This window comes from Ceratotherium simum, chromosome 9 (assembly GCF_057802395.1).
Source record: "Ceratotherium simum simum isolate JZ-2026a chromosome 9, ASM5780239v1, whole genome shotgun sequence".
Taxonomy (NCBI): Eukaryota; Metazoa; Chordata; class Mammalia; order Perissodactyla; family Rhinocerotidae; genus Ceratotherium; species Ceratotherium simum.
In genome coordinates, this window is record NC_141908.1 from 80,787,073 (window position 1) to 80,813,340 (window position 26,268).

Genomic DNA, 26,268 nt, shown 5'->3' on the forward strand with positions numbered 1-26,268 from the left:
ATGGCAAACTTCCATCCCTAGTGTGGTAGCTAGACTCATACTGATTCTGAAACTGGAAAAATATGCCCCAGAAGGGCTCTGAAGGATTTATGTGGTGAACAGGTGGTTATATATTTTAGGTACAACCAGAAGGTGTGAAAATGTGCATATAAAGTAAGTAATTTATCAGATGTAACAAGTCCATGTTTTCTAATTTTTCCCTCCAAAAATACCTAGAGCTCTGGACTTTATAAATAAGACTTTATTCATGTAATAATGTATTAATGTATATAACATCTTTATATGCTTTTTGGTTGATGTTTGCATACCTTAGAAAGGTCTTAATCATTTGTGTACAGTGCTTAATGTGAAACTCGCTATAATGCAATTAGCTCTCTATATTCTCCCCCATAACCTGCACATAGATAACATAGCTTAACTAATTTAAAATTTGATCTGTTAAGCAAGCTGCTTGCTTCATGTTATTAACTAAATTTTTTTAAAATAATTTTATTTATTTATTTATTTTTCCCCCAAAGCCCCAATAGATAGTTGTATGGCATAGCTGCACATCTTTCTAGTTGCTGTATGTGGGACGCGGCCTCAGCATGGCTGGAGAAGCGGTGCGTTGGTGCGCGCCCGGGATCCGAACCTGGGCTACCAGCAGCGGAGCGCGCGCACTTAACTGCTAAGCCACGGGGCTGGCCCCTAACTAAATATTTTTAATTAAATAAATATTTTTGAATTCTCTTATCACAATTTCTTTATGGACTTTTTAATGTAATGAATATTTTTACTTACACATGAAGGGTAGGCATAAAATATTCATGAATGCTGATATCCCTGAACATTTCACTTACATACAATTATATTATTGTATTTATATTATACAATTATATTATTTATAATAAATATATAATATTCTTAAAACATTGTTATATATGAAGAATAATTATTAATTGTTCCTAAAAATTATTTTAAGAAAAGATAAGAAGAAAAAAAGTCGATAGTAGTTGAGAGTAAAGAAAAACATCAAAAAAATCTCACATATATTCTCTAAGGACAAATAATGTTTGTGTAATACAATAATAGGCAAAGTTAAAGTAGAATGCTGTTAAAAACACATTAATATAAAATATTAGTTTCAATAATAAGTTCAACTTAAAAAAGTAAAGGATTTTCAAATTAAAGAAGAGTAGAAGGTCGTTGGGGCTCAGTCATTAGAGCTTGGGCTCTAGAGTTTTGGAACTTGAGTTAAACCCCCACGATGGCTGCGTCCTGGCTGTACAGACAGACATAGTTGAGTGCTCAGTGCTTGTACGTGACAGACGAAACTGTTATCTGTTTTATCCCTTCATGTATCCCCCTTTCCCAGCACGTAGTAGACACTTAATAAATATTGTTGAATGAATGCATGAAAGTTGCGTCAGAGACCTACTCCATCTGAGAGAGCAAGCTGAAGCAGTAAACTTAGAAACTCTGTCGTACTTTGTTGTATTATCAGCTATTGGAAAGGAGTAACTGTACCTTTTTACTCTTCTGTACGTAACCTTGTAAATGTTAAATAAATGTAAATTGGCCAATTACTGCAGACTATATATAATGAGCCAACTTGTTTTCAACATTTGTGTCTGCTTAAGTGACAGAGAGGCTTCCATGAATATTTAATGGCTTTACTTACGTGCATAGTTATAAGACCTATATCGCTTCTTACTATGAGAGAACTGGCTCCTTTCTGGTTTAATTTGGTTCTGACCCTCGAGCCCTAGAACTCCATGGAACCCAGTTGCTGGAGATGCTTGTGAAGGATGCCCCGTGGACCTCTGAGTCACCCCTTCTGTGCCTCTGCCTAATAGATCTCCCTTAAAATTTCTTGGAACAAAGATACCTCAACAAATAGAAAAGTCTGGAAGACACTGCTCTAGAGTTCTATACTGTGCAGATAGCAAAAGGAAAGGAAAGGAAAGGAAAACAAATACAGCTGTTAAAAGAGTTCTCCCCACCGCCTCTCCTCTTCTCTAGTTTAATGTCTTTCTCTAGAATATGCGAACGCCTAGTGGATGCGTGTTCTGTATTTGGCTCATCAGGTTGAGATGTTTTACTATTCGCGTTCTCCTTTATTGCAGATATTTTCATGTTAATTCTCCAACTCTGGGTGGGTTGACAATGGTTCCATCAGAAGGAAGTGTTACGCTTTCCGTGTTCGCTGCCCATCCTGGGAAGGGTCTTGTTCACGTGGTTCACTAGGGAGTCGACTGAGAATAAGAAATGGCACAGAAAGTGGCTTTTATGAAGACATTTAAACAGGATTCATTTTTGGTTTCCCCACTGTCTACATGCTTTCCGTGGGGAGGAGCAGGCACTTGACTCTCAGCCCTTGAGAATCTCTGTGATACCATGAAGATTAAAGAGCATTTTTTCATATCAAGACAGCAGCCTATGTATAGCTAATCTTTATTAAGTTGAAAGTAAAATCTGCAGCTATTTGATCTCCCAAATCCGTGTTTTAGTGTGTGAAAGCAGGTGTTGTGCACTCGTGTTTGGGGTATTCTGTGGAACAGTAGTCACCCGCAGGTACCACAGAGAAGCATCCCTAACCCAGAAAAAGGTCTCGGCTCTGCTCGTGCAGTCAGGCAAACCAATTAGTCAGATTTGGCAAGAATACCAAAATGGTTACTTGAACATCCTATTGATATAAAAAAAATTGAAGAAGCTACTTAAGAAAAGTCAAAATATATAGTTGTTGGGGTATTTTCTCACATTACCCAGATGTACAAGGTACGTAAACAGTTTTGATGAGGACCTCCTGAAGAATCCATAATGAGCCCTTGATTGAATCAAAATCGTTTTAAACAGAAACATGTTTTTCAAAGGATGAGCTTGAGGTTCAATTGTAATTCTATTTGAGCCTAGAGAGTTGGTATTAAAAAATGGGTTACGACCTGCTTTTTTCTTTCCCTTCTCCAGAACATTTCCCGCCCTGCTGCAAGCTCATCTTGGTAGAAGCAGAATATGTTTAAAAATCCATTACATTTTTTATTGGCTCAGACACTAATGGAGGGCTCCATGACAGCTCTATTTTACAGGCTGAATACTTTAATTAGGCTGGTTACTGATCAGTTGTTGGGATATTGATTGTGTCATTTATCAAAGAGCTGAGAAAGCAGAAAAATTTTTTTATTCTTGTTGTTGTTGTTATATCAAAGCCCGAGGTTCTGCGAGGTAAGTCCTGCCTCTCCCGCCTGCCAGGCCTCCAGGTCTGGTTTAGGATCGTGTGCCTGAACACCAGCTCGGTTCAACCAGCAGGACAGAGGCGGAGGGTATACTCATCGTGGAAAAATGTGATAAGCTTGACAGAAAGCTCAAAGACCTTCAGCAGCTGAAAACGCTTTAATTACTAAGAATGCTTACATTGGATGTTTAAAATATTTTGTTTAACTAGCAGGATACCAAATTTTTGTAACTCAAGAGGAAAGTATATATCAAATGCATTGTTTGGGCCAAATGCTTTTCTCAGAAGGGAAGGGCTTTGGGGATCAGATCTGTGTTTCTGTTTGTGGCATGTTCCTCTCACAAATGGTCAAGGGGACAGCCAGGAGGCAGCTTCCAAACTCCTTCCTTGAAATCTGTTAGGAAGACATATGACGTGAGCAAGAGCAAAGCCCGGTCCTCCGTGGCCCCATCCTCTCTGTAACCACCCCTCCTAGTACCTCTTCAGCACCCGTGGAACATGGCTGCGGGGAGTGATTCTGGGCACAGGGGTTTTAAGGAGACCGTGAACTTGTTTACAGACTGTCAAAATCAAAATAGGAGGGGGAAATATGGAAAAAAAGAAAAAAACCTCAGGAGACCCACTGTCTGGCATTGTCACAGCAGTCGGTTTTAGCTCCTGGCCAAAAGACATAGTGTCTGCAGAGGGACGCCCTCGTGGCCTTCCAGTCGCAAACCTACTTGGGTTCTGACTTGTCCTAGAGCATATGCACTTAGTCGCCAAGGGAAAGAGCGAGGAGCCAGCTGGTTGGCAGAGAAACACCCTTGGCATGAACTGTGTTCTTGTGTCAACACTGCCGCAAGCTGTCCTCCCAGATGGAAGGGAATCTGAAGGAAGCCAGTTGTAAGTGGGGGAAAGGATAATAAAGTTAATCCTCTTTTGTATCTGCTATCAGCCCTCCTAATCCTTTTACCACGTTGTCAGTATTTTTTATTTCATATTCAAGGATGTTTTAAATGATAGGGCCACTTTGATTTTCCTCAGTTGAGGACTTATGTGTAAGAGACTCTTGAAAGATTATTCATAAATAGATCATTCTTTCATTTTGCTTCCATTGACCAAGTTGGAACATATTATAAAAGCAAGTGTGATTCTTATTTTTATCCCTTAGGAGCCTGCAGAATGTGGGGCACTTTCTAAGCCGTGCTTTGAGAACTGTCAAAATGCTGCACCCACCTCCAGGAGAAATGACAATAGTGTGTTGCATCCATTTGGCACTTACAGTCCCCAAGACAGACAGAAAGGTAAGAGTCTATCCATTTTCATCCACTGCAAATGGTGCGAGAGAACTCGAGTGCCTTTTTATTAAAAAAAGAGGGAAAAGGGACAAAGAGTTGTTAATTAGACTAAATGCAGGCTTTGTTGCTCTGAGTCATGAGCAAGCGCTGGGGATGGGTGGAGAGCCGACGAGGAAGTTGTGAAGCAGATTCCTGGCATTGCCTCAGTTTAAGTGACAGTTTCTATGCTTGTGCCCCAAACATGGAGGGTTATGTATAAAACAAACCATGCTTGGAGAAACAAAATGGCAAACTGGCAAACTGTTACTTATTTATTTTTTTTTACAATCTTTTAATATTGGAAATTATCAAGTATCAGTCACTACTAAACTTTAAAAATATGTGGACTAGCATTAAACCATCAAATGGTCATAACATAATTCACAGACTTATGCTGCGTTCTAAGAGGAGGGTGCTAAATACCAGGAACTGAGACCCTTCTGTGACAGATGGAATGTTCTTGTTATTGTCTCACTGCAGTGTGATTGTCCCTTATTATCTTGTACAGATGGTATTTCTGTAGAGCTCTAGATGTAAAAAACTTGGATTTTGTTCTTTGTTTTTCACAAATTATACTTCAGGTCACCAAGAAAATTCCTTTATTTCCCTGCATCTCCTTTTCTTAATAACTTTAATTTTTTGTATGGCAAAAGCAATACACACTCATCACAGAAAGCTTAGAGAAAGCCAATAAAAAGAAAGTTTAGTGTTACTCATACTTCTATCTATCCAAGGTATTAATCAGTAACATTTTTATGTATATTTCAAGTCTTTCCTTCATGCAAATGTGTGTATATAAAATGAAATGAAAATGAAATATAGTGTATCTAATGTTCAGGAAATTGCTTTTTTAATTAATAGCACATTATGAACATCTCACTATGTCATTGAGTATTCTACAACATTGCGTTCAGTAGTTGGCATAGTCATGTAGTGCGTGCATCTAGTACATGTATATTATGTAATCAATCCTCTATTTTTTGGACACATAAGATGTTACCAAAATTTAACTACGTGGAACAATTTCTAAACTCAGATTCCTCCATCAGAACAGACTTGTAAATCTGAGGTTCCTCTAGAATTAAATTGTTTCATCAGAATGGAATGTTGCCTTCTCCTCTGAATTCCTCCATTAGAGAGTAGTAGCAACAGCTGTGACTATTTATTACGTGTTTACTGTGTTAGATACTGTGTTAAGCAATTTACATGCACACTTGAAGTGGGTAATATTATTATCCTCATTTTACAGATGAAGAACTAGAAAGTCAGAGAGTTTACCTAAGACCACATACTTGATCCGTGCGGAGCCTGGATTCATCTCCTGTCTCTCTGACTCAAGTTAATTCCCTAAACCACAGCCCAGGCCCAGTCTTACAGTGGCCCCTCGAAACTTTTGAAATCCTTTCACCTGATACTAAGAATGTCCATTAGAAGCTGACTCTACTTGGTATCAAATAAAGAAATACTCAGTATGTCATTCCTCATCTTCTTAAAGAAATTAAAAGTTTTCTTGACAGAGCGAGATCTCCTTCTGAGACCTTAAATCACAACAGTGGGAGAACCTGGGGAAGGAGCAGCCCATAGAACAATCAAGAACACTGGCATCTCTGTTAACATATCTACCTTTATATCATTTGATTGGCATTTAGTTCTGAAGCAACATGTGGTCCAGTGACCATCCAAGTTCAAGGTTTATTCCTGATGACACCAGCAACATCCAAAGGAACACTGGGCACCTTATTCCCGTCTTGCATCATTTTCAATACCTGTAAAACCTTGATGCTGAAGTGATCATTACACAGCCTGTTTTGAGAGGACATTGAGTTACTCCAAGAAACAGGCTAATATCTCTAGGAAGGATAGCAAAGGCTAAAATAACGAAACCATAGAGCTAGTTAAAGTGTAAGGACACACCTAGAAAAAAATTTCTAAATAATAAAGTCCACTCAAAACACAAGCTAAAAATAAAATGCAGTAGGGCCGGCCCCATGGCTTAGCGGTTAAGTGTTCACGCTCCGCTACTGGCGGCCCGGGCTCGGATCCCGGGCGCGCACCCATGCACCACTTCTCCGGCCATGCTGAGGCCGCGTCCCACATACTAGCAACTAGAAGGTTGTGCAACTATGATGTACAACTATCTACTGGGGCTTTGGGGAAAAAAAAAAAAAAGAAGGAGAATTGGCAATAGATGTTAGCTCAGAGCCAGTCTTCCTCAGCAAAAAGAGGAGGATTAGCATGGGTGTTAGCTCAGGGCTGATCTTCCTGACACACACACACACAAAAAATGCAGTAGTACTTTGGAACTTCAATAGAATGTTTGGAGTTTGTATGTCCACTGAACAGTTAGAATCCTTTGGGCACAGGTGGCCACAGACACCTCCTGGGAGGTTCTGTTTGTTCTCTGCCTCCTGAGACACAGATCCAGGTAGAACAACTTTTACACCAATGAAAAAACCATGTACATCAGCAACCGACAAAGCCCCTGTGACACTCCCTCCCCACCTCGATTTTCCAAGGTAACATAAACAATCTGTTTCTCTCAAGAAGTGCCTCTACCAAATGCTATATTTTAAAAATCAGAAAAAATCTCTTATTATTTCCTTGTGGATCTGTGATACGATACTCAGATATAAGAATTAGACCTATCAAAGCATAGTCTCATTAAATTTTAATTGTAAGAGTCCAGTGGATGAAATTCTCTTACTTTTTATATAAGCCTAGTGACTTAGAGACAAAAATATATATAACATAATTTATAAACATGTTGCTGTAGAAGAATATCATGATCATGACCTCTTTGTAATGTTAATAACATTTAAAATTTTGAGAACTCTTGAAAGAGTTCCTGAGTTTCAGACGCACGTGAGGTGGCAATAGGCCATAAGACTCGTGAAGGCTGAGTGAGGGTTGACTCACCACTGCCGGGGGTTTTAAGGAGCTCCTTTAGAAAAACAAGATTGACTTGACAAAATGTAATGTCTAGTGAGGAGAGGAACTGTTACAGCCAAAACATTACCTTTTCTTCTTCCCTTTTTCCTTTCCTTTGTATATTTAAAAATCCAATGTTGATATGCTGTGTTCCACCTATTTTTGTAATAATAGTACATACCACCCACAGTTCCAGGGTTATTTTTTTAATATATATACATATTCCTGTCAAGCTGCTACACAGAAAAGGCATTTTTAGAACTAACATTTGCAGAAATTGTAACATCAGAAAATTCATGTCTGTGTTGGAGAAGTGCTAGCAATGCCCACAATGGAAGACGTGTGGTGCTCCAAAATGGTGGTAAGGATGGAGCTTTGTGTCCCAGGGTTTCACTGAAAATCCTATACAGCATCTGACTGGTAATGAAGTGCACCAATGCTGTATTTTCTGAAGGATCTTGCTGGCAGATCTCTCCCGGGCCAAGTAACAGCCTAGCGTGGTCTGCCCCTGGTCTGTGATTGCCTCTCCTTTCCTTGCTCTCACCTCCCCTTCTGTCTTCTACTTCTCCTCCCCTTTCAGCTCAAGAGCACCCCAGCCCCTACCTCGGTCACCCTTTGCCCCAAGTCTGCCCGGGATCACCCACTGAAGGAAGGTCTCCTTCAGGCCTTCCATCCCTGCCCCAAATCCAACATTTTGGTTCTGTCTCCTGTCCCACTGGACCCGTGTTCCCTGGGGTCCTTTGAGGAGACACACAGTAGTATAATTATTCCTAATGCGCCTCCTCCTGGGAACCAGCAGGGATCCACCCCTCTATGGCAGTGAGGCACCACCTCTGAGTGGTGCTCAGAAATTGAGTTATACTTTTCAGTTGGACTTGAATGCTTATCGGATGCCTCCGTTGTGCAGAAGACACTCTCTGGGGTGCAAAGGGAACACAATGCTGTTACTGCCCTCGAGAACAGTCGAAAACAGGGGTCAGTACACACTTTGTCCAGAAAGGGCCGCATAGCAAATATTTTAGGCTTTGCGGGACATAGGATCTCTGTTGCAGCTCCTCAGCTCTGCCACTGTAGTGCAGAAGCAGCCAGACAGTTCATAAATGAATGGGCATGCTTGTCTTCAATGACACTTGATGTACAAAACCAGATGGCGGGCCGGTTTGGGACCAGGGCCACAGCTTGCTGAGCCCTTGTCTAAAGTCACAATCTCTTTTACCCTTCTTTTCTGGTCTGGCCCTCGTGGGATGGATCCTGTAAAACCAATAACAACGATAAAAGATGGTTGTTAAAATAAGGGTCACTTGGTCATCAGCGAAGTAGTGACTAGAGGGTGTGCTGTGAGCATTCACAGCCATATATGTAGAAGGACAATCGAGGGTTACCTTGTACACTCAATGAAATCCAGAAATATTATTTTTAGGAGATAATAGTTCCAGATTTTCACACTGATATAGGGCTTAACAAAGATGTTTGGACCAAGAGAAAAAAATATTCCTTACAGCATCTGCATATGCTGTTCAAAAGGTACCGAAGATGAAGAGTCAGCAAAAACACATAGATGGTCATGTGAATACAATAAAAATTAAAGTTAGTGATTGTAATAAAACTTGAAGTAGGCAGAGAAGATGCTGAAGAAGAGGAGGGAGAGGAGAAAGAGGAGGACAAGGAGGAAGTCATCTACAGTCCAGTAAGAGAAATAAATATAGTTAAATAGGTGATGGATCTGTAGACCGCTCATTGCGAAAGCAGCGTGTGATAAATGTTCTGCGAGAAGTGTTTTCCATGGTGTTAACAGAGAAACCCAAATGTCAGCGGATAAAGACAAGGAAGGTGTCTTTCTTGCTCACATCACAGCCCAGTGAGACTGGGCAGCGGGAGGAGGGGGGCTGTGCTCCAGACAGTGACTGAGGGACCTGGGCTCCTCCCACTGGTAGCGGGCCATCTTCTAGAGCTCCACCCTGCTTGCAGCTGATAGACGGGGCAGGGGGAGGAGGTGGAGAAGGTGCACCCTCTTTTAACCACTGAGACGGGGAGTGGCATTCACTGTAGCAACTCACATTCTTTGGGAAGTGGAGTCTTGGGTCTAGCTGATGCCCAGGCAGAGCACAGGTGGAGTGAGCACTGGTATTCTCTGCCCCTGCAATAATAGTGCCGACAGATCCCAGAGCAACGGTGAAAGTTTCAGAGAGAAGGTGGGACTGGGACGGGTGGAGTGCATTTTGCAATCGTATAAGCAGAGACACGGAGGCAGAAAAGCCCAGCTTGTGTTGGGGGACAGTAAGCAGTCTTGGATGGCTAATGTATGAAATGAAGTTGGCTGCCAGACTTTTGTTCTGTAGGCAGTTGTGTGCAACTGAAATGCTTCTTAGCAGGCAAGTTACGTGATCACAGTGTGGAAGATGGACGGAGAAGTTGAGGCAACCCTCAGAAGCATGCAGAAAAGATGTTGTCCCAGTATGTCCCTTGTCCCCAGTTGACATTGTAGTCCTTCTGCTCCATGTCTCTCACCAAGTTTCTGGCTGCCATATTACCAGATCGCTGGATCCCTGGGGTGTGGGCAGTGCAGGGGACTGTGCTGGCTGCCTTTACTCATCACGCTTCTCCACCCTGCTCATCTTGCTCGTCAGATTCCTGCTTCCAGCCTCACTCCCAAAGACGTGTCAGGACCGCTAGAACCCACTGCATTTTATACTGGTCCCTGGGGCAGAGCTTGGAGCAAGTCCTTGCCTGGTGTATTCATCAGGGTTCTCCAGAGACACAGAACCAATGGGATGTGTGTATATATATGTAGAGAAAGAGAAAGAGATTTATTATAAGGAATTGCTCACTCAACTTTGGAGCCAGGCAAGTCCCAAGATCTGCAGGGTCAGTCAGCAAGCTGGAGACCCAAGAGAGCCAATGATGCAGTCCCCATCTGAAGCCCAACAGGCTGAAGACCCAGGAAGAGCTGATGTTTCAGTTTGAGTACGAGGGCAGGAAAAAGCTGATGTCCCAGTTTGAAGGTGGTCAGGCAAGAATTGTCTCCTACTCAGAGGAAGGTTCATCTTTTTGTTCTATTCAGGCCTTCAACTGATTGGATGAGGCCCACCCACATTAGGGAAAACAATCTGCTTTACTCTGTCTACTGATTTAAATGTTAATCTCATCCAAAATCACCATCACAGAAACACCCAGAATAATATGTGACCCAATATCTGGGTGCCCCATGGCCCAGTCAAGGTGACACATAAAGTTGACCATCATACCTGCCATGTGGGCAAGTCAAAGTGGATTCTGTTACCAGCAGCATTTCTCAAGTACAGGGGGTCTTCTTCTTGTTCTGACAATCAGGGACAAATAGAGTCCACCTTGTACCAGGTATCTCACGGTAACAGATGCACAGTAGAATTTATGATGTGTAGACTAGTAATCCTTTCCTTACTTATTAGCTTACTTTGCATTTATAAATTACCACCTGAATATGCACCATCTTATATAATCCTTACACTCCTTCAGTGGAAGTGTTCTTATCCCCACTTTACAGATTTAAAAACCAAGGCTTACAGAAGCTGAGGAATCTGCCCAAGTTCACGCAGCATTCGGAGCCACGGTTGGAAACATGCAGTCTTGCACCATAAACCACGCTCCTAACGAGGATGCTCCATAATGCTTTTTGTCCATCAGTTAATATTGTCATACATGAAGAGCATGAAATGACATAATGTGCATAATGCTTAGTGCAACGTCGGGTACACGAGACGATCTCGACCAACCTTGTTATTAGTTGTGGTAATATTTGGGATACATGTCTATCTTTTTCTGTATAGAATAGACTGAAAAAGTATACATTTTTTAGTAGGTGGGAAAACTAGGATTCAGACCCCAGTCTTTTGCTTCCAAGACCCCAAACCTAGAGGTTTCCTTTATGGCACAGATGCGAAAGAGTATTTTTTGGGTTTACTGTGTCTGCATGGTGAGTGGATATACTGCCTCGTGATTTTCTTTGAAGTACTTTTTGTCACTGAGGCAAATGTTTAAATCACTGTACAGTCCAGGGCATTCATTATAGAGTCTTGTTTACGAAAACACTAAGTCATAAAAGGAGTGGCTTTGTTGATCTTCCACAAATCACAGGCGATGGACAGGTGTCAGCCTCTCCTGGGGGCAGAAGGCAGTCAGGGTGCATGCACTTGACTTGCAGGGGTTGTCGCCGGGTCACGAGTGTGAGAACACATCAGCAGGCTTGGCTTCCCTCGCCCAGGTGCGGTACCTCTCACAGGAATCCTTCAGCTCCCTGAGAGGACTTACTTATTTCAAGGTTGGTTTATGTGTTGGTGAAAATTGTGTCTGGGAGATGGACTGAAACAAAACCAGGCTGGCACGGTTCTGCCTCGGTTTCCAACAGCTCCATTTGTTCTCTGTTTATAGAGCTGTCGCTTCCTGGTGACGGATGGGCCGAGAGCGAAGTACCCCCTTCCCCACCGCCACATCCCGTTCTGGAATTGGGGCTTGAAGATTACAGCCACAGGTATCGATAAAATGATACATCGTAAATGTTCCCTGTTATGGTTTTTCTGGGAAATCCCAGCAACCTTATTTTAACTCTATTTCTTTCCAGAAGGGAAATCTCATAGCATCTATAATTCCTTTCCAGTGAAACCTTTTCATAGCTAATATTAATAGCTTAGATTGTTCATATTTTACTTCCTGGAATTTGTTAAGATTCATCATATATTATTAAAATATTTAAGAAAATTGTTGAATTTTCTTTTATCAAAACTAAGGCAGTAGAACTCAAAGAAAAGTTATATAGGAAGGTATAAAATAAAACTGAGAAGACATAAGGCTTAGTTTTTTTCTCATTTGTAATTGGCAAACCCTAAAGGTATTTTAAAAATAGATGTTCCAAGAAAGTTAATGGAATCTAAAAATTAAAGCAACACCATATATAATCCAAAATATTGAAAAAAGTGCCCAATATTATATCCATTCTGTAATAGAAACCAAAAAATCAATAATTTTTAGAATCACACAAGCATGAGAGAGAGAGATTTACTAAGCATACACACCATTTGACTAGTGGAATTCATAGATTTTGTTCTTCTGATGAGCTTTAAAAATCATTAAATTGTCCCTTTGCTATTTTCTGTATTTATTATGGCTGTTAAAACTGTGTGTTTTATTCCATTCTATATCTCATGATAATCCTGTGAAATTTTTTCATTTTTCTTGCAGCAATGCTGGTGTCTTTCTTATTATGCTTTTTATTACAATCTGCTAAAAATAAAGTAATACAACAAGACTATAGCTAACTCTATTAGCTGGAAGCTTACCTATATTTAGCTATCTCTGAATCCTACATTTTTCAAGTGGGCTATCTTACTCATACAATGTCATGAACTAGATTGATAATCACAATAATGTTCTAGATCAGTGTCTCTGGGGGTTTCTTGAGAGAAAATCTGGACATATTTCATTTTGTTCACTCATTTCCATTGCCTGCCTCAATCCTGAATCAAAAATGACAGTTTGGTGGCAAAAAAAAGATCCATTTTAAAAATAATTTCTTTCGTTCTGCTTTGCTATTTATCCTGTGTATATGTGCAAAACTATTGGGATAGTGCAGAGATGAATCAGATATAAATCTGTGATATTGTGATTTATAATAAGAAATACATATTCAGTGTTCATCAGTTTCTGGCACAGAGTTCCTAAAACCCTTGGAATTTCCTAAGTTTTGAGAGCCATAAAGATGTCTTTTGTTATGTTAACAAGATGACTTTTGGAAAGCACCTGAGGATGAGGGCTGGTTGCCAGTGGAGCCAACCATGTGGTTAGAGGGTTGGAACTTTCAGTCTCGCACCCCAGCCTCTGGGGAGGGGAGAGAGGCTAGAGGTTGAATCAATTGCTAATGGCCAATGATTTAATCAATCCTGCCAATGTACCGAAGCCTCCATAAAAACCCAAAAGGACAGGGTTCAGAGACCTTCCAGGTTGGGGAACATGTGGAGATGTGGGGAGGGTGGAGCACCCCTTTCCACACACCTTGCCCTGTGTAGCTTTACATCTGGCTGTTCCTGAGTTGTAGCCTTTTACAATAAACCAGTAATCTAGTAAGTAACATGTTTCTCTGAGTTCTGTGAGCCACTCTAGCAAATTAATCAAACCTGAGGAGAGGGCCTTGGGAACTTCTGATTTATAGCCAGTTGGTCAGAAGTACAGGTAACAACCTGGACTTGAGACTGGTGTCTGAAGTTCACGGAGGAGTCATTGGAACCTCCAGTCTATAGTCGGTAGGTCTGAAGCTCAGGCAACAACCTGCGCTTGCCACTCGCGTCTGAAGTGGGGGTTGGGGGCAGTCTTGTAGGACTGAGCCCTCAACATGTGGAATGTGGTGCTGTCTCCAGGCAGATAGTGTCAGAATTGACTTGAATTCATCGACACCCTGCTGGTGTCCGAGAATTGTTGGAAGTCTGGGGAAACCCCCACACACGTTAAATTTGGGTCCAGGGACTCAAAACCCAACTCTCAAGAAGGTGCAAGTCTAGTAGGTAAAAGTGACAACTAGAACACAAAGTACAAAATGCTATGTTCCAGAAGATAGAGATGAAGTGCCCTGGACATCTGAGGCAGAGAGAGGAGAATGCTTCCAGGTAGAGGAGGCAGGGAACATGTTATGGAAAATGTGGCATTTGAGCTGAACCTTCAGATATGAATAGAGGTGGGCATGAGATGAGCCCAGGAAGGAAGGGATTTCAGAGAGGGAAGGACAGAAGGAGGAGCGCAGAGGTGGGAAAGCAAGTTGATTTGGGCTGCTTGTATCGTGGCTGGTTGGCCAGATGATAAAGCCCCAAAATCAAGGATGGGGAATATAGCCTGCGTTCCGTGGAGAGGAAGATCTCACTGTAGGACTTCCAGCAGATAAGACCCAGGTTTTAGTTGTATAAATTGAGGAGGGTTAATGTCCACTAGAAGCCAGAGTCTATGGATACCTTCTGGAACATCTGCAGTGAGAAATACTGAAGACTGTGCTGGGAAGGATGGGGATAAGCTTTCAGATGTGAAGCCTTCAGGTGAGAGAGGTAGTTCAGAGATATTGCACAGGTAGAATCATTGGGGATTAGCAACTGCCTTTTTGGCTGCTTCAACATCTCCACAGATTTCTTCCCTTCCCCTTTCAGGAAAGCATATTCCTCCATGACTTGAAAAAAAGCTTATGTTGTCCCTCACTGCAGTAAATCTTCATTGCAGGATATGAACCAGTAACTTCCATCTCCTTTTCACTCTCCTTTTCCCTAGCACCCTGTGTTTAAGCTTCTGTTCTCTTAAACATTGACAGCAATCTCAATCAAAAGTATAGCATTTTCTCAGACTTTCATCTTCTTTTCTGCTCTATAGTATATGATCAAAAAGTCATGCATTTGCTCACTCATCCATCCAAAAGTATTTATGGAGCTCTGAGCTAGGCACTGTAGAAAGTTCTCGAATGGGTGGAAACCATCCCTGCCTGCAAAGAATGCAGTGTCCTCCTGATGAGACAGACACAGATAATTAGGAAGCAAACCGCTGAGCATTACATAAAAGATGCTGCTGGAGCCCAGAGGAATGAGCCACTAACTGCCTGCAGGGCTCAAGGAAGGTTCTACAGGAGAGGGAGTGTTTGAAAGATCTCCTGGAGGATCTTTCCTCCTGGAACGAAGCTTACTAGGCAGAGGAGTGGTGGGAAGGGAAATTTAGGTGAGGAAAACCAGGTGACGGGAGAGGGAAATGCACAGCTTGTTCAGTGTGGCTGAAGCATATGGTCTCTGGGGGAATCAGCGGGAAGGACGTTGTCTGCCGCACTCCGTGATGCTTCTGTCATGCTTCTGCAGAGAGCAGTGCAGAAGCGTTGAAGGGTTTCAAGCCTGGGAATGACATATCACGTAGAGCGGGTTCAGTTGTGGAGGATGAGTGGATGAGGGAAGCCGTGGACAAAGGTACCCGTCTGGGGATTGGCAGGAGAAGAGAGGGGCTTGAATGAGGGGAGGGGCAGCAGGGCTGGAGAGGAAGGACGAGCCAAAGACATTTTCGAGATGGAAAGGACAAATCTAAAGCTGTGACACTCTCCCCTCCTGGGGTCCTGTGACCTACCTTCCTACAGGCTGTTGCATTGCCTAGGTGACCCGCAGCAGCGGGTGTGGATGTGTGAACCTGGGGTGGAGGATGGATTGGAAGGGAGCCAGGAGGGCTCAGCTAAGGAGGCTGTTCTGTCTCTCAAAAACAAGGTGAAAGCCCTCTAAAAGGGGGACGTGGTGACTTAGGGCTGGAGCCGGGCTTGTGAGACGGAAACTGCTGCTGCATGAGGCGTGGAAAACAAATGTGATCAAACTTGTGCCTGTGCTTCGAACCCCAATGAAAGCGGGAGTTTAGGGAGCTTGTTTGCACTTTTATCTTGACAGTTATTAGCCAGAAGTTCAAGAGATGTGTGTCTCAATACAAAACACATGGAAAGGAAATGTATTTTCTGCTGTGATGTCTCAGGGAGACTTGAAGGCAAATCGGTCAGCAGACGGAATACACTGAATTTTATCAACAGTTTAGACCACATTTGGTTGTTCCCTACCTGTTCATATTTTCCCCTCCTCTCAGTTCTCTCTCAGTTCTGTGTCTGTCTGTCTGTCTCTCACACCCATGACCTGCATCTACTCTCAACCGTAGTAGCGGATTGTTGAAGCCTATGCGTGGACACCTGAGACTTCAGACCTCATTTATTTTGGCTTTCCCCTCACAGCCTTCTTACCCTGCCACTTTCTTCCAGACAGTTCTCCAGAACATGCATGGCTGGGTCTTCTCTGTCCTTCACATTCCTGATTTGTCCCCACACCCAGGACGCGGGCACATGTTTCATGCTCCCCTTTTTTATTCTTCATGCAGCATAGTTTGACATTGAGTAGCATTTCTGTTGGATGGATTCCCTGGTTGTTCATGCTGAAAACACAGCCTTTATCTAAGACATGTCTTTGGCCTTCTGTCAACTTGCAGCCTCCACTGCAACCCACTCAGCCATGAGCACATGCTAACTCCCTTCAAATGAAAATATGTCATATTTTATAATCATTGTGTCACCCTCTCACTCCAAAAACTTTGAATATGTAGCATAAAATTACAAACTTTTTTCCTTGTCTAAGTTGCATGTCTAAAATATTTTCACATTAAGGAATTGGATACTATACTTATTATGTAAGTCACTGTATGCTCACACTGGCTCTAATCGTGTCTCAGATACACTTACTTCCCTCCTTAAATCTCTGCCAGTCTGACCAGCCTCATCTTGCCTTACTTCCATTTTGTACCATGGCAAGTGGGGTTCTTTTATTGAAGGTTTTCAAAATGTACACTTGGTCACAGTCAAAACTACGGTAAAAGATGTATATATCACTGTGATCAATTTAATGGACATATTCAGGTATAAATATACCAGGACATACATATATATGAATATTTGTTATTTAAATGTACAAAGCAACTTTTTATTTCTTTGCTCATCCTTGATTATATCTCAACATCTGTAAAAAAAATTCACTTTATTTAGACATCCTTATTTGATGTTACTGCATCAAGTGGCATCGCCACCTTGTTCCCCTTGGAATGGGGATAACTGTTTCCCAAGAGTCTGGGAAAATTTGAGTTCTTATTCTTGATTTGTCAATGAACGCCTAGTTTGGTAAAGTAACCTAAGACAATGAAGTGGGTTAACTCCAGTACCTTACTCACTTGGCTAGATTCCCATCGTCTGCCTTGAGCAGAGCACTTTAAATGCAGTGTGATCTATGTTTTGAAGCGGAATAATCATATTGGTCCTAAACCTCCTCCCTAAAGACTTTCATTATAACCTATGACATCTGTTTTCATTAACTCTTTGGTTTTCTTTTATTTCATGATACACACCGCTGTTGAAACAAAAACTTAACCTAAAATGCAAGCTGCATGAGAGAGGGTGAGCAAATCTATAGTCAAAGGGAAAGGTTTGGTTTATGTGGGTTCAGGACAGCAACAACCTGTGTCCCAGGCTGACCACCATTTCAGCCACAGCTTTTGTGGTTCTGGGAAAACTCAAGAAACCACAGCTCTGGTCCTGGCTTTGCCCCTGGCCAGCTGTGTGACCTGGGAACATCAGCCTCCTCTTTGCGCCTGGGCATCTTATCTACAAGATGAAGAGTCAGATGAGATGGCCTTTACTGCCTTCCAGCTCTTAAATTCTCTGATTCTACGAAGGCCGAAGGCCGTGAGTCTTTCTGACACTGAAGCCACATCATCACAGGAGATCAAAGGATGGAAAACAAAGTGCAAATAAAGGTCAAATAACACATTTAAAGACAAGTGCTTCCAAAACATCAAAGCCCAGGGGGAAGCTCACAGTTCACAGTCACATCACAGAATTCTTTAAAATGGGCTGGAACAACTAGAGAATTGCTGTTATGCCAGGCCAGGGTCCATAGCACTAGGGGTCAAGGATTTTTGTTCACAGTCAGCATATTTTACCATCACTAGATACCACATCTAATATGTTTTATATGTCAGTGGCTTTATCTGTTGAGAATGTAGCCAGATAACCAGGAAAGAAGCCAAAAAAATTAAAAAGAAAGCTCGTAGTTCTAAAAAGTAGATTTAAACCTCTTGAGAAATTTTCATGAAAACATGTACAATTTCTTTGTTGGAGAATGAGGCAGGCCCGTTCAAAGACCACTCTGACCCACAGAAGTAAAGAAATGGATTAATAGCTCACTTTTATTGGGCTTTTATTGTGGGATGGCACTATTGTCAATATTTAGCATATCTTAATTTGTTTAATCCATACAACAACTTTATAAAGTAAATTCTATTACTATCCATTTTAGGCAGGAGTAAACTGAAGCCATGCACCCTGGAGTCTCACTCTCCAGCCCAGGGCCCCAACCATCACACCACGTTACCCTTCCAAACAGAAGGGGAGGAGGCTCTTAGTCACAGGCCTACTGAGAGTCTGACAAAAACAGAGAAGGCAAAGAAACTGTAAAAAGCCTGGATAACTTGAAAAGCTCAGAAACTTATGGGACTTTGGGAGGCAAAAGCAAGTCTGTTTATTTATCTGCTTATTTGTTTCCTAAATGCTTACTCTGTGCCACTCCTCTCCTTACTTTACAAATCTTAACTCATTTTGTCTCTCAACAGCCCTATGAGGTAGGGAGTGTAATTATACCCATTTTATTCATAAGGAAATTGAAGCACGGAAAGGGTCCCGAACTTGCCCAGGTCCCACAGCTCCTCAGCAGCAGCGCCAGGATACAGAACTGGGCAGCCCCACTCTGGCGTCTGTGCTCTGGAGCACCATGTGGAGCTGCCTGTCCTTGGTACTTCCTTAACCGACCCACTATGTGACAGAAATGGAGGTGCATTCATTCACTCAGCACCATTATTGCTGTGTGTCAATTTTAATATTGCTGCAAAGCAATATAAGTATGCATGACTAATGAGTTTCAAGAAAAGATTAAACTTATTTTGACACATTTGGTTAAGAAATCAAGATCCCCTGTACATTTTAGGATTCTCATTCATAATAATTTTTGTTGTTGTTTTATTGTTTAAAGTGTAAAATCCCAACTGTTTGAAACACTCAATCTCTGTACTTTCAGATTGACTAAGGATACTTGATTTGAGTTATCACTGCATTTAAGATGAAGATAAAGTTATGTTGAAGTGAGCCGCCATACTTGCTTTGTAAACATGTGAGAGTACCAAGGGAGAAAGTGGCTATAATTTAATTTATAAAAAGTATATAAATATAATTTGTTTCTACATCAAGAAATAAGGCATTGTCTGTAATTCCCTTATAGAATTCCCTCCATCCTCAAGCAAAATAAATAAAATATTCAGCAGATATAGAATTCTTTGATTGACTACAAGTACTAGGAAGCCTGTAATGGTGTAGATGATGTATCTGGTGTCTAAATGGTCAGCTGTGCTTTTCCTGTTATTTCCTTTTGGTGTTATTGATGAGCAGACTATTTGCTCAGCGTTAACATTAGTTTTAGAAAATAGACCTAAATAAAGTAGAAAGCCAGACTCCTGCAGCCATCAGTCATTCAGCAGGATGATGTTTTCCGAAGGATACACCTCTTTCGCTTGTTTTTAAAGGAAGGGCATGCTCAGCCCACAGAGATCCCTTAACCCACTCTAGGCTCTGCTGGTACCTGGTAAAGTCCTTTGAAGGGCCAGTGCCTTTCAGGGTCGCCTTCCCACTTAAAGTTACATGCAGTACAGCAGGATCCCAATTAGCAGAAGTCAGTGAAGAGGAAAACACGATATTATCCAGAGAATATTTTACTTAAATTGTAGAACCTGATAAAATATGTGAAAACAGAGTTGCTACATCTCATAAAAGAAACCTGAGATTCTAGAACTGGTTAAAAGTGCGTGGTTGGGAGCTGCAGAGGGAGTGGGGAGAGGCTCTGTTCAACGTGATAACCGCTTCCTTTAAAAAAAAGAAAAAGATTTCGTTCTGAACCTAACTGTGGCGTGTCGCTTCTTTCTGCAGCGCTGGAGTGGATTTGGCGGTATGTTTTCCAGATCAGCACATCAACTTCAGATCTGTGACACCGGCCGGGCAGCCTGAATCAATGAATCTGAAAGCCTCAAAGAGCATGGACCTTGGTAAGTGCGGGCGAGGCGACACCCAGGTCAGCTCTCCAGCCTCAGCCCATCTATCTTCCCGAATGTCCTGCCTTTGTCTCCTCAGCTCCAACCTCAGGGGCAAGGTCAGCCGAAGCCTGGAGAAGGGGATACAGTCATCCTATCTTCCTGTCTCCTCTTGCACATTTAATCGTAATTACCCCTTTTTAAAAGAGAGAGAAATGAGTTATTTTTATAAAGTGGTCCATATAGGTCAGAAAAATGATTATTCCTTCCGGAGGACCTGAACGCCATAAAAATCTTTAACTTGCCTACCTTTGGGTCTGTACTCTCGCTTCTCTAGTGCCTTTCCATTTCTTCTGCACGTACCTGTTGTGCAGCCTGAGAGGACAATGTGGTTGAATGCTTCCTCTTCCCCAGGGCTTCCCATCTCTGTGTGCCATGGATAGGGATGGCAGCAAAGGATCATCTCTTTAAATGCCCATCCCCAAATCCTGTGACACTGGAGGGAAGCAGGGTTCCTGGTTTGCTAGACTGAGGATGCCAAGGGACCCTGGGTCTGTGCCTGAACAACCTTGTTGAGGTTCTGAGCCCCTCAGGGAATTTCTGGGTGATTGTTGGCTGCCAGAGCAGAGCCAGGGTCCCTTGCAAACTGTGTGGTCCAGGCCCTGGAGCGTGGAAGCCTGGAAGACGTCTCAGATGCCCAAGAACATTGCTGCCCCCCACGGGCTCTTGGAGGGAGAGAACTACAAGAGGAGAGCGCGGGTGCCAAACAGATTCTCAGCAAAATAGTCGTTGCTTCCGGAACGCTCGGAGGCCAAGCTTTGCAAGTGTTGTTCTTTGGGGCATATTACATATTTCATCAGTAGCAACAAGAAAATAGAATAATCAAAACTGCGCGCTCCACAGCACAATCTGATAAATAGCGCTTATCTGTTACTCATTTACAGGAGTTCAGAAAAATGTTCAATCATGATGAGACAAGAGAAATGGATTCTGTTTTCTATAAATTAACTAGGTCATGGGGGCACATTTGCTGGAATCACCTGTAGTGAACGAGGCTAGAAAGCCCTGTCAAGGAGCTGCCGTGAGCCCTGGTCAGAGAGGGTGTTTTCTCCAGTGTGAACCTTTGACAAACCAAAGGCATCCTGTGTAACAGTGACAGAGGTTACTCTAACAGTTTAAGGAGCAGCTGGTTTTTATAGAGTGCTTGATAAACATTTCCTGTTCTGTTGTCCCAAGTTCTCTGTGAAGATAAATGGATAAAAACTGCTCTTAATTTTGGGGGAGAAATACATTACTATTTCCCTCATTTAATGAAAAAAAAGAGTGGCCATTAGTATGCTTCTAAAAAGTCTCTGCAAAAGAAAATATAGCACCCATTTTAATTTAAGAAGGAGAAAATGTTATCAAATCTGTAAAAATAATACCTAAGGCGTGTCCAGAAACATTATTTGTTTTTATATTTTTTGTTACTGAAAACATTATTTTTGGGGGCCAGCCCAGTGGCATAGTGGTTAAGTTCGTGCACTCTGCTTTAGTGGTCTGGGGTTCACAGGTTTGGATCCCGGGCACAGACCCATGCACTGCTTATCTAGCCATGCTGTGGCAGCATCTCATATAAAGTAGAGGAAGATGGGCATGCATGTTAGCCCAAGGCCAATCTTCCTCAGCAAAAATAGGAGGATTGGCAACAGATGTTAGCTCAGGGCTAATCTTCCTCACCAAAAAGAAAAAAAAAAAAGACATTAAAAAACTTTGTTTTTGACACGTTTTCTCTTTTAAATTGAAATAGCCCTTGCAAAATATGTATAGTTAGCAGTCATCCATTGCATTTTATTGTACTTACATCATAAGTGACAACAATGCCCGTCACCTTTGTTCAATGTACATCATGGGCAGAGATCATGAGCTGTTTTCTTCAGGACAAAAGTGCCACAGTAAAAGCCTTGGCTAAAATGCACCACCCAGCAGAAGCAGGAAAATGTGCTGTAAAAGCATTTTTAAGGTAACCGTCACAGTTTGGTCCCTTCTAGGAAGTGCCGATTTGAAGCTAGCAGCCTTGCAGAGGGCTTTAGGGTCAGCATTCTAGGACCGTTCCGAGCCCCTGTCCCCAGAATGCTCTAGTGAGCTCAGTAAATGTGCTGACTTTCTCGACGAATCAACTCAGATGACACCAGAAGGGGAAACATTTGGAAGCATCTTTCCTGTTTGATTAGGTGAAAAGAAGATTGTGAGTGATTGAGTTTTCCAAATATAGCACTGGGCCAATGTCAGGAATTAATATATTTGCTGAAAAGGTTGGTGACTCTGCTTATAGGAATAATCTTCTCAGCAGCGTCAAGATGCATTCTTCAAAAGGTAAAAAAAAAACTAAAAAAAGTCATGAAGAATTTAGGTTGAATATCAAATTAGGGCTGTTTGACTATTTTTGACCTAGAAAAACAGCAGTTTCATATGGTTCAAAATAAAAAAGATGCAACCTCCCATTTACTGTGTCATTTATGTTCGATACTCCTCCTTGATAACTTGAGTCCACAGGAATTTCCAGGGCTCACTGGCCCCGGTGGTACCTCTTTATTTGTCTTTGTATCATTTTTGTTGCTGAGTCCAAGCTGGTATTTTAACTCACGTGTTACCTTCAAATTATTTTAAAAGTGAGTGGGCTCCATTTACTTATTTTCACTTATGCTTCCAAAGACAGACAATTCTGATTGTGAAAAATAAAGCCTTCTCATCACATCTCCCTCCCCTGTTCTCCAGGAACAAGCATGATTTAGACACAGTTTGCTGTTATATCCTTCTAGAACGTGCTCCACCTGTTTGCTGCTCCATCTGTGTACATGTGTCTCCATCAGATGTTGTGTTTCTCTATAGTCATTGTATAGTGTTATGTTATATGAATGAATCTTGATTTACAATTGACTCTTTCCCTTTTGATTGAATTTGGCTTAATTGAGAATTTGGGGGATTTTTTGGTTTTGGGTTTTTTCTTGGTCCATTTGTATTTTTTATTCTGATTTGCTTATTCATAGCCTTTGCCAAAACTGTTTCCATCTGTTAATTCTCTTTCTCTTTCATCTTTAGAATATTGTTATGTATGTTGCAAATAATTTCTTGCAACCTATTATTTGTCGTCTTAGTTTGATCATGATATCCTTTACTATAAAAACGGTTTTAGTCTTATAGTCAAATATTTCCATCTTTTCCTTCATGCCTTTTGGGTTTTATAAACTTATCTCATTTATTTTCTTCTTGTACTTTTAAAGGCTTGGTTTTCTTTTTTTAATGTTTAGCAAGCTATCATACATTTTTATCCATGGTGTATAAGTTGGGGAAATTTATCTCTGTGTAAATAGACAAATTGTAAATAATATTTATTGACTTTTATATCCTTTCCCCGTTAATTTGGAATGGAGGCCCACTGAATACTGACTTCCCTTCATACGTGGGTTGGTTTCTAGACATGTTCTGTTGATCTATGTCTGTGCCATGCCAGCATCACCCTGTTTAAATTATCATGCTATTACATTGTACTCTGATAACTTGTAGGACAATCTTCCTCTGATTTTTCTTTTTTGTAAAATTACTTCTGCTCTTCATGTGCATTTATTCTCCCCCACGAACTTTCCATCAGCTCTTCAAAATGAATTGGAAGATTGAACAGGAACGCTTCCACTGTGTGCATGTGTGTGTCCGTTCATCGTGATGTTTGCTGTTGGTTCCTGATAGGAATGTTTGTATCAAGTTAAATCAGTTTCCTTGTATTCCTAGCTTCTTTTTTTTTTTTTTTTTTAGGAAGACTGGCTCTGAGCTAACATCTATTGCCAATCCTCCTCCTTTTTTTTTCCCCTAAGCCCCAGTAGATAGTTGTATGTCATAGTTGCACATCCTTGTAGTTGCTGTATGTGGGACGCAACCTCAGCATGGCCGGAGAAGCGGTGCATGGTGCGCGCCCGGGATCCAAACCCGGGCCGCCAGTAGCAGAGTGCGCACACTTAACTGCTAAGCCACCGGGCCGGCCCTCCTAGCTTCTTAAAGAGTTTTTTTTATTTGCTCACTTTGTTTGATCAGGAATGAATGTTGAATTTTATTAAGTGATCTTAAGGATCTGTAGAGGATGATTGTGTGTATTTTGTTCTTTATTCTATTAATATAGTAAGTTATATTAATAGATTCCCCAATATTAAATCTTAGATTCTTTCTGAATGACTCTAAATTTTTCTCTGCACTTGAAAAAGGTGGAAATGAGGAACACATTGTCTATCTTCTCTAAAATCTAGGTATAAAACTCTGATTACAATTTTACTCAGTTTCATTAATTCCTATATATCCATTATAGATTTTTTCGAGGCTATTCTGCCTCAGTATTTTGTGGATACTTCTGCTGGCACGCATGTGACCACATTTCAGTCAGATCAGGAATGATTAAAATGATGAATAAAAGGATATTTATTTTTAAATAATTGGATGTAACTATGCTTATTCAAAGGGGTTAGGGTGTCATTTTCTGGGTTTTCCAGAAAATCAATCTTTTCGTACTAATTGTAGACTTTCCTCTATTTATCTAAATTACCAGAATTACTGTGTTCAGTCTGGATCCCTTTAATTTGTTCATGATTGAGCTCGTGTGGGTGTTGAGCCGGAAGCCCCAGGAGCTGAAGAACACAGCTGCCTCTCTGGTCTTCGGCGTAGGGTTTCCCCCCAAGAGCTGCCCTTATTGGCAGTGTGCCAAGAGTCACATTCAAAGACTTTTTGATGAAGCATAAACATCTTTAATTTCCAGGCCTGGTGTTTTATGACCCCATAATACTATTTAAGAATTAGTCTGAATTATTCAAGGGGCAGCACTTCAGTATTTTGGCCCATTCCTTGACCTAATCTATAGTCTCATTCAAAGATAAGTTTAACATGCTATTTCCCACAAGATTTTTTTTTGAAAGTTTTCTCTCCTGTTTCAAATTGACCTCCTACTCCCATTTCAGAAGGATGTTGTGTAACACTGGCGAGACCGAGGGCAGTGCAGATGGAAGATGGGGCCAGCTGTCCTGCCTCTGTTCAATGAGAGGAAATGAGCTTGAAGTGATGCATGAGGCATTCAGACAAAATTTTAGAAAGTTTCCTGACAATGAAGATTGTTAACATTCCATGTCTTATAGTCTCTTAAAAACGTGTACATGTCTTGAATGCCTCTCCCTAAAATCAGGACAATAGATAAATTGGCGGATTTTCTTCCAAGATCTGTAATTCAGCAGTTTTGTTTTCTGTTAGTTGCTTGTTCTAAATTTGTTTTAAGATAAAAAATGTCTGTAGACACCCACAATTCAAGTAAATTATAAATCAGTTCATTTCTCATATCCACAAAGGTACATATTTGGGTCACATTTTGAATATAACCCTTTCATACGTGTCATTCTTTTCCAATTAGTTAAGTATCTCTAGCATCAGATCAAAGATGGGCAGGAAAAAAGTTAATTAACCCCACTCGACTGTGCTAATACTTTCTTTTTAAGATTATTTTTTGTATAGTGAAGTACTTCCACATGCATTCTCAGTAATAAGACAACAAGTGAGAACACTGAAAACGTAGGAGAATTTTTATAAAACTGTATATTCAGACAATTATGCTGATTTATCAATTAATATATACTATAGGTCATATAATATATTACTATGTATTTTAATATAAATTTATATTTATATCCGTGGATCTTTTTTACTGTCCATCGATAAGTACTACCTCTGAAGATGGTGAAAGCCGAATCGAGTACTGCTATTTCTGCTAAGATATAACTGACTTAAAAGAATAAAACCGAAGACCTGGTTGATAAAGAAGAATTAATGGTGACAATAAGAGAAAGTGTCTATTTACCCTCTCTGATAGACAACGAAGAGGACAACGACATAGTCGGGTATGGCCCTGAGCTTTAGGAAGTCAAACTAAGGAATTACAGAGAATGTTTATTCATTCATGGCACAAATGTTTCCTGAGGGCCTACTGTGTGCCAGGAAGTGCATTAATCGCTGAGGACTTGGGAGTAAATGAGAGAAATGGTGCTTGCTGCATGGACTTAGACTGAAAACTCTAGCAGGAAAGGAGAACTCAGGGGTAAGGAAACATTTCCAAAAGGAAATTCTGAGATTATGGTGATAACTTACCTCAGAGAGGAAGAAAAGGAGAGGCGT

General features: G+C 41.2%; 1 protein-coding gene across 1 annotated transcript in view; it reads left to right on the plus strand.

Moving 5' to 3' along the window:
- Positions 1-26,268, plus strand: part of PARD3B (par-3 family cell polarity regulator beta) — a 929,552-nt gene that overhangs the window by 544,985 nt on the left and 358,299 nt on the right. The window contains exons 13-15 of the mRNA XM_004426826.3: positions 4,362-4,494; positions 11,863-11,962; positions 19,988-20,103. Of these exons, the coding sequence (XP_004426883.2) occupies positions 4,362-4,494; positions 11,863-11,962; positions 19,988-20,103 (349 nt within the window). The remainder of the gene's footprint in view (positions 1-4,361; positions 4,495-11,862; positions 11,963-19,987; positions 20,104-26,268) is intronic.